This window comes from Galeopterus variegatus, unplaced genomic scaffold, assembly GCF_000696425.1.
Source record: "Galeopterus variegatus unplaced genomic scaffold, G_variegatus-3.0.2 Scaffold14018, whole genome shotgun sequence".
Taxonomy (NCBI): Eukaryota; Metazoa; Chordata; class Mammalia; order Dermoptera; family Cynocephalidae; genus Galeopterus; species Galeopterus variegatus.
The window spans coordinates 10,682-24,768 of record NW_007740129.1 but is presented as its reverse complement, the minus strand read 5'-3'; the positions used below and the strand labels follow the sequence as shown (position 1 = coordinate 24,768).

The 14,087-nt window shown below is 37.3% G+C and overlaps 1 protein-coding gene across 1 annotated transcript in view; it reads left to right on the top strand.

Annotated features, from left to right (window-relative positions):
- The first annotated feature begins 1,764 nt into the window (after positions 1-1,764).
- LOC103581822 (peroxisomal bifunctional enzyme-like) overlaps positions 1,765-14,087 on the top strand; it is a 14,521-nt gene continuing 2,198 nt past the window's right edge. The window contains exons 1-3 of the mRNA XM_008563565.1: positions 1,765-1,838; positions 6,440-6,543; positions 11,660-11,832. Of these exons, the coding sequence (XP_008561787.1) occupies positions 1,765-1,838; positions 6,440-6,543; positions 11,660-11,832 (351 nt within the window). The remainder of the gene's footprint in view (positions 1,839-6,439; positions 6,544-11,659; positions 11,833-14,087) is intronic.

Here is a 14,087-nt window from a genome sequence, read left to right as displayed (position 1 = left end):
GCTGATTATGCACAGTCTCTCCAAGCAGAATAGACTATTGGTCTTACATAGAGTTTTTGGGCAAGGCAGAGTTCAATGATTAGCAAATTTAAAGAGGTATTAGAGATTGATATCACCTGTAAGAAGCTGGTTGCTCTGATGAGGATTGTTGTTGACTGTTGGCACTCAGAGACATGTGCTTTGGACTGTTTGTGACTATCATTGGGAGGCCGGCTCTGATCATTGGGGCAGTGGTCCCTACTGAGGTCTGACTGCTACTTGTTACCAAGGCTTTGTTGGAGTGAGCAGGACTGAAGCCATGTTGGGACCTAAAGCTGCCTGGGCTGCGGAGCAGGGCAGGATTTTAAAAAGGACAGTTTTTTTCCCTCCACTCTTTCTTCCCATCCCCTGACTTTCTTATCTCACTCACTAAGTAGGAAAACAAGGCTGAGAAACTAATTAGTACTTTGCAAAACTAACAGTTCTTTTTTTGAGACTTGTAGAGTTTTGAGAAATGATCAGGGCCAAATGACTGAAGCTGACCTCGGGCACCAGCCAAGTACACTGGTGCAAATCAAAATCTTGCAGGGTCCTGAGATAACAGCGAAGATGAGAACAGAAACCTTGTATCTGACCCATAGACATGGACCCCTCATAACTCACATCTCCTGCTCTCCTGCTTTTCACTTCCCACATTCCATTCCCTCAACCCTTCCTTTAAAAACCCCTCAGTAAATGTAAATCTTTGAAATGGGATAGTCTACCATCTCCTTCAGCTGAATACATCTGCTTTTCTAACACCAGTGTTTGACTTCCGAGTTTTTTTCTTTCCTTTTCAAGGGGGCGGGCAGCCGGACCTGAGTCGGGTAACAGCTTCATGGCAATCAGTACTTTTCTAGTACATAGTAAGAACCTGTTTTTATCTTCAAGAGGTAAAAAAAAATCTATGAAACTAATCCTTAATCATCGTTAAAAATTTGTGAAATACCAGTGAGCAAAATTATTTTATCGTTTTTTTCCTCAGAAACTTCCAGACTTACTTTCTGACCACTTGATGGACTGTGGGGACCACGAGAGGCCAATTACATTTAGAAAATCCTTGTCCAAGCCTGAACTTTTGGAGGGAAGGGGCTGGGCTTTGTTTATCTTTAGTCTCCAGCCTAGGTCTAGCACATAATTGGTGCCCAATTCATGGATGAAGTATTAGAAATCACAATCCTTAGGAATGGCAGAAAAAGAAAAAAAGACAACTATTGGGTGGATAAGAAAAAAATCATAGGTTTCACTAGGTTGCCGTGTGATTGTAAGACACCTAAGATGATTGTTACGTAAATATTTGGTTGATGTTAGTATGCACGGTGTGTGTATTTTATGAGTTCCGGATGTGTACCATATCGCATAATTGTCAGGGCCCCAGATATCTACCCCTGTTCAGGGTCGGGGGTTGCAAACCTCTGCTTGCCAGCAATTCCACCCGTTTTCTATTGTCTGCTCGTATATTTTGTGGTGGATGCAGGATGGGAGCCAATAAAGAGAAAGAGACAACAAACGTTAGTAGGTGGCTGCAGAGGGAGGCGGTGGGGAGTGTACCGGGAAAGCGCAGGGCTGGGTGGGATGATGGGCGTCGGGTGTCGGGGCACAGCCGGCGGTGGGAGGTGGCCGGAGGCGGCGCCCGGGCCGCATTGGCCCAGCGGGCGCCCCTCCTCCCGGGGCCGGCCAGTCGTGCCCAGAAAAGTGGCTTCGCCCTGCGGTGGAGGGAGAGGCGACCTCGGAGACAGAGGAATCATGGCCGAGTATACGCGGCTGCAAAATTGCCTGGCGATGATCCGCCTCCGAAACCCACCGGTCAACGCGATCAGGTACCAGGCTCGGTCGCCTCCAGCCGGAGACAGCAGGGGCCTTGCCTGCCCGCCGGCTCTGGAGGTTTTGAAGTCCCCCTACTGGTTTAAACTGAGAAAGACACTGACAAATTGAGCAACTGGTGTGTGCCAGGGCCTTTTCACCTAGTTTAGATTGATTAATCTTCGCAGAGAACTCTCATCCCCCCTTTACTGGCAAGGAATCTGAGGCTGAGAGACAGACAGATGGCTACTATGTGGGGAAGATGCATTTGAACTGGATCTTTCGGTGCCAGCTTCGTGCTGAACCGTTCTGCTTGCTTGCAACTTTGGCTTCCCGGGTGGACTTTCTATTCCAAAGGTCTTGACTTAGCACAGTGTTGGACCTTGATCCCACTTCACTCCCCAACTTCGAGTCCAGGCTGCCCTTACAATGTTTGGCTAAAAGCTTTAAGAATCGGACAATAAAGTGGTTTAAGATTTTTTAAAAATAAAGCAAGGTCCCCATGAATGCCAACACAGTGAGTGAAGAATTGTGCACTGGCCCAGAAATGCAAAATGGTTTCTCCGGACCTGTTCTAAATCTCAGGGCCTTCGTGCCTCCCTGGAAGGTCCATGTCAGAATAAGCCTATTAAATAGCATTTTCTGAAAAAACTGTGCAGTTTATCTTCCTTTGTTTCACCGTGGGGCACCTTCTTCGTGCAATGAATGCCCTTAGAGCATTACTTTAAAAAATAAGGTCAATACAGCTTTTTAAAAAATTAATGAAGTTAATTTGATTTGGTTCTTCCATATCTTTGAAAAAAGGTACAGTTTATACATCAACCTTGGAAAGAGCCACCCATCCACAGGGAGTAGAAGTAATGGAAATTATAATTTATGAATAATATATACAGCATAGATAGAAAGACTTTTGGTCAAAATTCTTATCACATGTTTCTGGAGCCAAAAGAGACTGAAACGAGGAGACCTGCTAATTTTAACTGATTTTTTTTTTTTTTTTTTGTCCTACTGTCATCAGATTGGGTTTTATCATTAGTATTAATATTATAGTTCTGATTGTAATATGAATTATTGCATTTAATAAGACAAAAAACTGCAGGAATAAAATCACACAAGGATATGTCCACTTGCCATTCCCAGAAAAAAAAAAAAAAAGCAAGATATCTGTGATATTGGTTTTCACAGAGAAAAATGTTTTAAGTAATATGATTACATAGCACTTTTGGACTTGTCAGTATAATCATTAGAATTACTAGATATTAGGATTCCGCTGCAGCTTCTGCTCATAAGAGGAAACTGTGCCCATCAAGACTTTAGGGGAAAAAAATTCATCATATAACACCCATAACTAGCAATGTTTTCTGATAACTATTTTAAATGTTTCTGGAATTTAACCTGCTCTCTATTAGTATCTACCGCATAAAGTTGTTGTGAGATTTAAATAAGTTGGAGATTATAAACTGGCGTTTAACATATGTTAGCTATCATTATTCTCATTAGTCAGAAGGCCGGTTACAAGCCCCTACCAATAGACTCAGCTGCTCAGGATTCACTTCAGCTTGATTAGAATTTTCTCCACTTGGGAATAAATACTCACCTCCCTGTTCTCATCTGTCTTCTGAACTTTATTTTAGGTAGGGGCATAAATCCCAGCACGGTCATCTAGATTAACAGATTCCCCAATTTTTTTCGTTATGTTTTTCTTTCCTTCTTCCCTTCCTTCCTTTTTCCCTTCCTATTTCTAATTTTATGTGGGAAGTTATCTATTATTAGCTCACTGAGAGATTCTTACTTGAATATTTTTTTCCTGCCCAAACAGTTTAAATCCTTCATTGCTTGTTTAGGCAACCATATTTCCTTCCAGTCAGAGGAACTCCAATCCTCTTTACAAGTGCAGGACATGCCTGATTACTAGGTCTGCCTCCTCCAGAACAATGGCTTTCACACTCTTTTTGTTGCTGTAATCCACATAGTAAGAAACCTCATGTTTTACTTAGCAACTCAAGGCACACACATACAAATAGAAAACTGAAAACAAAGTTTTGTGTAGCAAAATCTATCCTTACGTGTTATGTAGTTTGGTATATTCTCTCTTCTATTTCTTTGAAAAAATGCTGATCATAAGCCACATTTTCTGTGTGATTTGATGACCTTAGGTTAACAGTAAAAAAAAAAAAAAAAATGCTGTCAAAAAGAAAGACTCTCTTTGGTCAAAGAAGCTAAAGAGTTTTGGTCAGCACTCATGAGATGCTGTCTTCATTCCAGACTCCATTTCTCCACACTTGACAGTAGTAAGGGGAGAAAATAATTTCTTAAATACTGTGGTTTTTACGTTGCTGCAAGGCTGTAATCCCTCTCAGTCAGCCTGAATTTAGTAAAGATGCATCTGTTACAGCCATTTTTATTTTTCTTTATTTTCCTGTTTTTGATTTTTGCAGAATTAACAAGAACATGAGAAATAAAACAGGAAGGGTTAGTTGAAATGGGGAAAGCCAGTCTCTTTTCTTTAATGGCACTGACTGAGCTAACTTTGGCTAATTTCATAGCCATCATTTACCAGAGGGAAATGTTATTGCCCTTTGAACTCAGTATTATGTAATGGTTCAGAATCTGTTTTTCATTGTCAGATTTGGTTTCTAATTAATCAGGCAAAGGCAGCAAGTTTTGATTTCATCTAGGCTAAGAGGTAAAAGGCAGTAGGGTGACTATGGTTAACAATTAAGTTTTGTATATTACATAATAGGCTAGAGGAGACGCTTTTGAATGTTTTTGCCAAGAAGAAATGATAAATGCATGAGGTGGTTGACACATTAACTACTCCAACCTGATTATTATACAACATATATGTATCAAAACATCAGATTGTACCCCATAAGTATGTAATAATTACAGCGTGTATTTAATTAAAATTAAATAAATAAAAGAAAGAAAGAAGACATAAAAGGGAATTATCATGTGCAAGGGCAAGTATCTCCATTATTCACTGAGGTTTTAGCTCATAGTTACTGGTCTTAACAATATGGCCTTTGTGAAAGTTTGTTGTTTGTTTTAAGATTTTTTTTCACCCTGCATACGAAAGAACAGAGATTTAACCCAGAATATTCAGAATTCCAAGGCAAAACTGATTGGAATCTGGTTATTTATTTTTTTTCCTTTTTGTCTTTTTTACTGACCGGTAACGGGATCGCAACCCTTGGTGTTGCACCCACACTACGCTCAGCCAGTGAGCGGGAACCGGTCTCCACATGGGATCTGAACCCTCGGCGGGAGCAGGCGCACTCTCCAGTGCGCCACCGGGCCGGCCCGGAATCTGGTTAAATTTTTCCTTTAAGCAGTTCCTCACCACTTTTCCTAACTCTTTCACCACCCCTTGGCAAGTATTAATCCATTGCTTCTTGGCAAATACTCCTTTGTTGATCTTTGTGATTTGGGGCTCCCTTGGTACTGAATCAATCTGCTGAGCCTCTCCCACTTCTGAAATGAAGACATATCCAGAGGACCTGCCCTGAGCTGTCTTCTTTTCCTTTGGTAGACTCATTCAAACCTGGCTTTAACTATCTCTTCTGTGGATGTTTGCTTCATATACTGAAACTTAGCAAAATCTGCTATAGGCCCTATTTTTCCCTGACATTGCCTTTACCTCCTGAATTAGTTAGGATTAGGTTTGTTTTCAGAGACAGAAAACTCAAAATAATAGTGAATTAAATGAGAAAAAAGTTAATTTCTCTTACAACTGTGTCCTGGTATGGTATGGCTGCTTCACAATCATCAGGGGACTCAATTCTACCTTTTGCCGTCCTCAGTACAGGTCTTCCACTTCTTGGTCCAGTATGGCTGTTCCCAGTCTAGCCATCACATCCGCATTCCTGCCAGAAGTGAGGAGGAAAGAAAAAGAGAAAAACGTACTCAATTTTTGAAGGACTTTTCCCTAAAGTTGCATATATCAAATATTTTTCCATCTCACTGGTCAGAACTTAGTGCCTCAGGCAGACCTTACTACAAAGCAGGCTGGAAAATGTAGCCTTTATTTTGGGCAATGATGTATCCAGCTAAAAACCAGGTGTTTTAATACTTTGAAGTAGGTGGGGAGGAATGGATATTTGAGGTAACTGGCAGCCCCTGCAACATCTCCTAGACCTTTTCACCTTTACTTTTCTTACCTTTTGCCAATATGACAAATTGAAAGTTATTTTGTCCCACTTTGAACTTCTGCATCACTTTCTTTGTACCTTTATTTCAGCACTCATCCTAGTGTGCCTTACATGGTAAATTGTGTACATCCGTTAGGTAACTCCATGCAATGTGCGTAGAAGATGTATAACCGTATTTTAAAATTGGTTAGTGCTGATTCTAAGTGGTCAAAGTTGAATGCAGAGTTCAGGAAAATAACATGTTTTAAAAAGTGGATTCATTTAATCAGCTCAGTGCTTAATTCACAGTAGATATATATATATAATTTGTTGAACAAATTAGTGAAAGCTTTAGTAAGTATCTGTGATTTTTACCCATTGTGCATGTGTTTAAGTTTTCATTGTTAGGAAAGGAAAAAACTCTGAAATGGTAGAAATTTAATTCTGACTAATTTGGTTTATGTAATTTTTGTTGTTGTTTGCTTTAGTGCGGCTGTAATCCATGGAATAAAAGAGGGACTACAGAAAGCTATGACAGACCGTGCGGTAAAAGCCATTGTGATTTGTGGAGCAGATGGCAAATTCTGTGCAGGTAATTAGTGTCTAACTCCCTCCCACTCTCTCTGGAATTCAACCACAGACAGATCGATACTGCATTAGCTGTCCCTGTGGGTAATAACTTAGTGTGTGTAAAGGATATGGAAGACTTGAGTGGGAATGAGAAACATTGTGGGGAAAAAGACAGGAATCACAGGAGAGAACCAGAGAAGACTTTGGCCTTAGTCTCTTTTATATAGGATTGGGCCTTTGGAGGACATTTAGTTCCAGGTTTGATGGCTGTTATACTTGCTGGTATATACCTGCTCTTAGCATGTTTCCACTTGGTATGAGCTTGGACAAGTCTCTTTAATCTCCTGAACCTCAATTTCTCTACCTGTGAAGTAGGAACAATAATATCTATCTTAAGGGATTTTTGTGAGATCACATGTCTGAAAAACCTCTAGTTCAGCACACACAGAAAATGTTCAGTAAATGTTATTTTTTAATTCACACAGTCTTGAAATTAAATTCATTTTTCTTCTGATAGTCACGCATCTCAGTGACCATGGCACTACTTTATTGGGTTATCGTGTGAAGATGCAAAAATATTGACAAAATATGGCAAAAATATCAGAAATGGTGATTTGTTCAATTGTATTTGTGATGCCTCTTCCTCTTTTCCCAAATGAGTGTATCATAGCTTTTAACAAAAGTCACATGGATATGAGTGCCTATTCAATATTACTGTAGCCAGAGGAATTTAATGTGTGTTAATGTTAGCCTGAAAGGACACAGATGTTGGAATCATGACAATAAATAAAATGTTAATCATTATAATAATTACCATTTATCTTGCCTGCCATGTACCTGTATTGTGTTGGTTATTTATTTATTAATAGTAATGAAAATAGTATTTTTACACACATTATATTTGAATCCTCAGTAAATCCTACAATCCCCATTTATAAATGAGAAGGTTGAGCCTGAGAGAAATTAAAATAATGTGCCAAACATTAACCAGCTATTAAATGGCTTACTCACTGTTTGGAAATTTAAGGTGAGGCACCCAAGATGGTGATTTTGAGGCATGGAAAAAGGGCCCAGAATTATGGAGACTTGACATCTCTTTGTTTTTTTTTTAAAAAAAACAAAAAGTAGAGAGAATGTAGAGTTTGAGGGCAGGAAAAATTATTCTAGAAAAGCCTTAGGGATTATCAAACTAGGCTTAATGGACTTATATAGAACAATGACCCCAAAACTGGAAAAATATACATTCTTCTTAAAAATACATCTGGAACATTACAAAAATTGACCAGATTCTGGACCATAAAAGATTGTCTCAATAAATTTCATTTAGAATATATTCTCTGACATAATGCAATTAAGCTAAAAATCAATAACACAAATATAACTAGAAATTCTCATGTGTTTGGAAATTAAATTCATTTCTTAATAACCTCTGAGTCAAAACAGAAATCACAATGGGATTTAGAGAATATTATGAACTGAATGACAATGTAAACATAACATATAAAACTTGAGGAATGCAGCTAAAGTAAAAGTTAGCAGGAAATTTATAGCTTTAAAAGTATGTATTAGAAAAGAAAAAAGGCAAAAGGCTGAAACATAATGAGCTAAGCATCTATATTAAGGACCAAACAAACAGTAGAGTAGACCCAAATAAAGTAGGAAAAGGAAATAATAAAGAGGATAAATTAATGAAATAGAAAACAAATGTGAATCAAGAGCAACAACAGTGTCACAAGTTACTTCTTTGAATGGCGGGGGCAGGGAGGAAAAAAGAGAGGTTATTGCTTAATGGGTACAAAGTATTGGAAATACTTTTGGAAACAAAAAGTTTTGGAAATAGAGGTAGTGATTACATGGCATCGTGAATGTAATTAATTCCACACAATTGTATGTTTAAAAATGCTTAAAATGGCAATCCTTGTGTTACGTATGTTTTATCACAATAAAAAAAAATGAGGGGAAAAAAGTTGGTTCTTTGAAAAGACTAATAAAATTGACAAACTTATGGAGAGATTGATCAAGAAAAAAAGAGGAGACACAAACAGTGCATATGAGAAATGATAAAAAGATGTCACTACAGATGCTTTAGCCATTAAAAAAGATATTATGAACAAATAGAAAAATACGGCTAACCAAAATTGACTTGAGAAGAAATAGAAAACACAAATTGTTCTATAGCCATTAAGAAATTCAGTCATTAATCAAAAATCTCACAAGGTAAATTCCAGGTTCAGATGACTTCATTGGCAAACTCTATTGTAGAGTCAAGGAAAAGATTATTGCAATTTTACACAAATGTTTCAGAGAACTAAAATAAGATGGAACACTTCTTCTTAGGGCTGCTGTAACAAATTGCCACAAACTGAGTGGCTTAAGAAAACAGAAATTTATTCTCACAATTCTGAAGGCTACAAGTTTGCAGTCAAAATACCAGCAGGGCCCTTCTTCCTCCAAAGGCTTCAAAGAAGAATTTTTCCTTGCCTCTTCTAGCATCTTGTGGTTGCTGTCACCTTTGGTTGTAGATGTATCACTCCAATCTCTGCTCTGTCTTCACATGGCCTTCTCCCCTTTATGTCTGTGTCCAAATTTCCCCCTCCTTAATCCATCATGACCTCATCTTGATTACATCTGCAATGACCCTATTTCTAAATAAGGTCACGTTCACAGGTTCTGGATAGACACTATTCAACCCAGTGCCCTTCCCATCTCATTTTATGAAGCTAGCATAACTTTACCAACACTTGACTAGGACAGTATGAAAAATCAAAATTATAGGCCAATTTCATTCATAAATGTAGATATAAAAATCATAGTATATTATAAAACTGAATCTAACAATATTAAAAAGTATAATTCATCACTTTTATCCTAGAAATATTAGATTGGTTGAACACTGGAAATTCATGCCATTGAAAGATTAGAGAGAAAAGTCATATGATTATGTCAAGAGATGCAGAAAAAGCATTTGATAACATTTGACATACATTAAAGATAACGTTTCTTAGTAAATTAGGCATAGAAAGGAAATGTCTTAATCAGGCAAAAGCTACCTGTTTTGAAAAACCTACAGCAAATATCAAACAAAGTGGTAGATTGGAAGCTTTCCTTATGGGAAAGGAACAAGAGAAGGCTGACTGGTCTCACCGTTTCTACTTTTGTATTCAAGGTCCTGGCCTGCCCAGTAAGGCTAGAAAAAGAAATAAAAGGTGTAAGGCTTGAAAAGGAAGAAACAAAACTTTATTATTCAGAAGATATGGTAATGTTTTTAGAAAAATCAAAATAATAAATCAGAAAATTATTAGAATTAGAGAATTTAGCAATTTCTGGATACGAAATCAATATCCAAAATTAATTTATATATGCCAGAAATAATTAAAAAGTGAAATCACTATACCCTTGTCTGTGCCTTGGGATGATAATATTAACCTTATGCTATAAGTAAAAGAATACAGTATTGTGTTTAAGAATGTGGGTGTTGTAGTCAAACTGCCTGAGTTCAAATCCTTATTCTGCCAGTTACTAGTCATGTCTGAACTGGTCACTTAACATCTCAAAGACTTAAATTCCTTATCTGTAAAATGGGGATTGTTATACTACTTAACCTAGGTGCTATGAAAATTAAATAAAACGATATCTGAAACTACTTGGCCCAGTGCCTAATGTATTTATCCAATAAATGTTCATTTCTATTATCACGTGAAAAAACCATCCCAATTTCCTAAAGTTACAGAAATTATAGGCCTGAGATTCAGATTGAAATTGATCTTGTTTCTATAGAACCAAAAGGAATGGAAAAAACAAAACAAAACACTGAATGAGAGAGTGAAATAGGATGGGTCAGTGAGAAAAAAGCATAACACCTGGATTGAAGCTAGATGAGGTGCAGATAGCAAAACAGAAAGAAAAAAAGATGAATAGGCTGAACATGAAGTAATTATTTAACTTTTAAAAATTTGTATCAAGCTTAAGGCAATGCTATAGGAAAGAGCTCACTATGTATGTTATGTAAAAATAGGAAAATATAAAAAAAGACTTTACAGTGTACTCTCAATGTTAAATATATATATATTAAACTTTCATTTAATTCTCCCATCAGCCATTTAAGAGGGGTATTGAGACAAAAAGGATAAATAACTTACTCAAGGTCACAAAGCCATTTACATATATGTATGGGGAAAAAACTAAGAACTTGCCAAAATATTAAATTGTTATCTCTGTGTGGTGCTATTTAGGGTGATCTTTATGTTCTTTATAATTTTGTGCATTTTTCAAATTTTCCATAATGCATGTTATTTTTATAATCAGGAAAAGCAATAAATGTTGTTACTTTTATTTTTATTTTTTATTTTTATTTTTTTTTGTCTTTTGTCTTTTTCCGTGTCCGGCAACGGATCGCAACCCTCAGTGTTGCCCCCGTACCGGACCGGGGACCGGCAACGGGATCGCAACCCTCGGCGTTGCTCCCGCGCCTCGCTCAGCCAGTGAGTGGGAACCGGTCCGTATGTGGGATCCGAACCCTCGGGCGGGAGCGCTGCCGCGCTTCCCAAGCGGTGCACTATCCAGTGCGCCACCGGGCCGGCCCGTTGTTACTTTTATTGATCATAGAAAAAATCTATCACAAAACATAATTCCAACATACAACTCACAAATATGTATGCAATTTACCTTGGTGTTTTATATTGTAATGATTCATTCCCTTTGAAAGATATGGGGCTAAATTGCTATGAATAGTATTGATAAGCAGTATCACTCAAAAATTGAGAGGGGCTGACTCAGTCTCAGAATAATGGTCTTTGATATAAAAAAAAAAAAAAAGAATAATGGTCTTTGGAGGACGATCCCTATTCCTTTCCTCTGAGATTTTTAATTTTTGTAAAGATAGAGTTGCTACCTACAATATGGAAAGACAGATTTTAGAAGATTACAGGATTTCTGGTAAACATTTGAAGATTTTCTCTCATATTGTTCTACATTTCCCAGGCTCCTTGTTCCTTTATTGTGTCTACAGCCAAAGGGTGAAGTGTTTCCTGAGCCCAAAGAGGTCTGAGATTTCTTAAGAGTTATCAGGTATCGAATTGTTAAATAACAAAACCCAAGTCTTTCTCAACCCTCTTTTCTCCTTGTCTTTGTGTCCTTAGGTGCTGATATCCATAGTTTCAGAATTCCTAGGACCTCTGGCCTTGCACTGGGATCTATAGTAGATGAAATACAAAGAAATGCGAAGCCTGTGGTGGCAGCTATTCAAGGCATGGCTTTAGGAGGGGGACTAGAGCTGGCCCTGAGCTGTCACTACAGGATTGCCCATGCAGAGGTAACAGTTGGAGGCTCCATAGGGGAGTTCGTGTGTGTGGCTTTTCTTTAGGGCAAGCTCTAAAGGTAGTCATAAACATCAGAGGTGATAATTTTAAATGGTTAGCTTACTGCTTTACAACTCTTGGGTGTCTCTAACACTGATGTTCAGCTGTTACATACCAGTACAGTGATACTGATTGTTAAAATGTTGAAATATTTCCATTCTGATTGGTAAATAGCTGCTACACTGAGACCTTTAACTGTCTCTTTGCTTCCCTTAACCTTAGTCCTAGGACCTCCCCATGGTCCACCAACTAAAGGGAAAATTCCTACATCAGTAGAGAGCCCTCAGGACTCTGCTCCAGTACCATGGTCAACATCAGGTTTCACTGAGAACCATACCCATGCACTATGAGGTATTAAATATTTTGACTATCACCCCTGAGTATGCATATTTATTTAAATTCTCATTTGCTATCTCAAAGATTTCAGTCTTGTGGACTGTTACAATTATCAGTACCAAAGAAGACATATTCCTATTGAAAAACAGCACAAAACTAGTAAATGTATTTATATGTGGAAATAGATTTAATTTGGGCCATTAGGCATGTAGAATGAGGTCTGTGATACCAGCATGCATCACAATATATATAATAGTAACATTTTTGTAAGTAATAAATTTTTCTTTTTTTTTTGGCAGCTGGCCAGTACAGGAAACTGAACCCTTGACCTTAGTGTTACCAACACCATGCTCTAACCAACTTAGCTAACTGGCCAGCCTAATGATAAAAATAATATCCATCATTGTACTACACTAGAAAATACATGACAGTATAAACATGTAAACTAAAATCGCCATAAAGTCATAGTTCACAAATAACCACTATTAACATTCCATATAATTGTATTTCCTTCTGGTGTTTTTCCTATGTAATTTTCTTTTTCCTTTGCAATTTTTTTTTTCAAAAGACTTCATTTGGGATTTTTTTGTATTTAGTTTATAGACTTTTTATACTAATATTATATTTAACCCATTATTAAATATTTATTCTGTCAATCTCTGCTTTTTAATTGGAGAGTTTAATACATTTACATTTAATGTGATTACTGATAAGGGTGGGCTTATTTCTGCTATTTTGCTGTTTATTTTCTATGCATTATTATCTTTTTTTTGTTCCGCAATTCCTCCATTACTGCTTTTGTGTTAAATAGATGTTTTCTAGTGTACTCTTTGAATTCTCTTGTTTCTTTTACTATATATTTTTGAGTTATTTTCTTAGTGGTGGTTGCCTTGGTGACTAAAATTAACATATTAATTTTTAACAATCTAGTTCAGATTAATAACAACTTAATTTCAATAGTATATAAAAATGTGTTCACCTATGGCTCCATTACTGACTCCTTTATGCTGTTAGTATCACAAATTATATCTTTATACATTGTGTACCCATCAACATATATTTATAATTACTGTTTTATGTAGTGGTATTTTAAATTAGATAAGAAAAAGAATTACACACACACACACAAAAATACATTAGTATTGTCTTTTATATTTATCTATGTAGTTACCCTTTACCAGTGTTCTTTTTTTTTTCATGTGAATTCAAGTTACTGTCTAGTTTTTTTCCACTTCAGCCTGAAGGATTTCTTGTAGGGCAGATCTGCTAGCAACAAGTTCAGTTTTTGTTTATCTGGAATGTGTTGATTTTGCCTTCATTTTCAAAGGATAGTCTTGCTGGATATAGAATTCTTGATTGACACTTTTTTCTTTCAGCACTTTGAATATGTCATTCCATGCCTTCTGGTCTCCATGGTTTCTGATGAGAAATCATATTAATCTTATTGTAAATATTCTGTGAAAGTATCACTTTAAATGGCTTCATAATTTCCTGTCACATAGATAGGCCATAATTGATTTAACCATTTTCCCATGGTGTTTTAATTTTTATGAAAGCTTATAAATAAAGACACATATATATCCTAGGTGCTCCTTTTCTGTGTCCCTCTTGCCATTACCTTCTGCACATTGGGGGCAGATTTGAGTTACTAGCAATAAGTCAGGGAGTAGAGATGAACAGTGGTGGAAAGAATGCTGATTGACTGTTAGAAAAGCCTTGCGTGGGGCCGAGCCCATGGCGCACTCGGGAGGGTGCGGCACTGGGAGCACGGCAGCACTCCCGCCGAGGGTTCGGATCCTATATAGGGATGACCAGTGTGCTCACAGTGCTCACTGGCTGAGCACAGTGCGACCGGTCTCAAAAAGGACAAAAA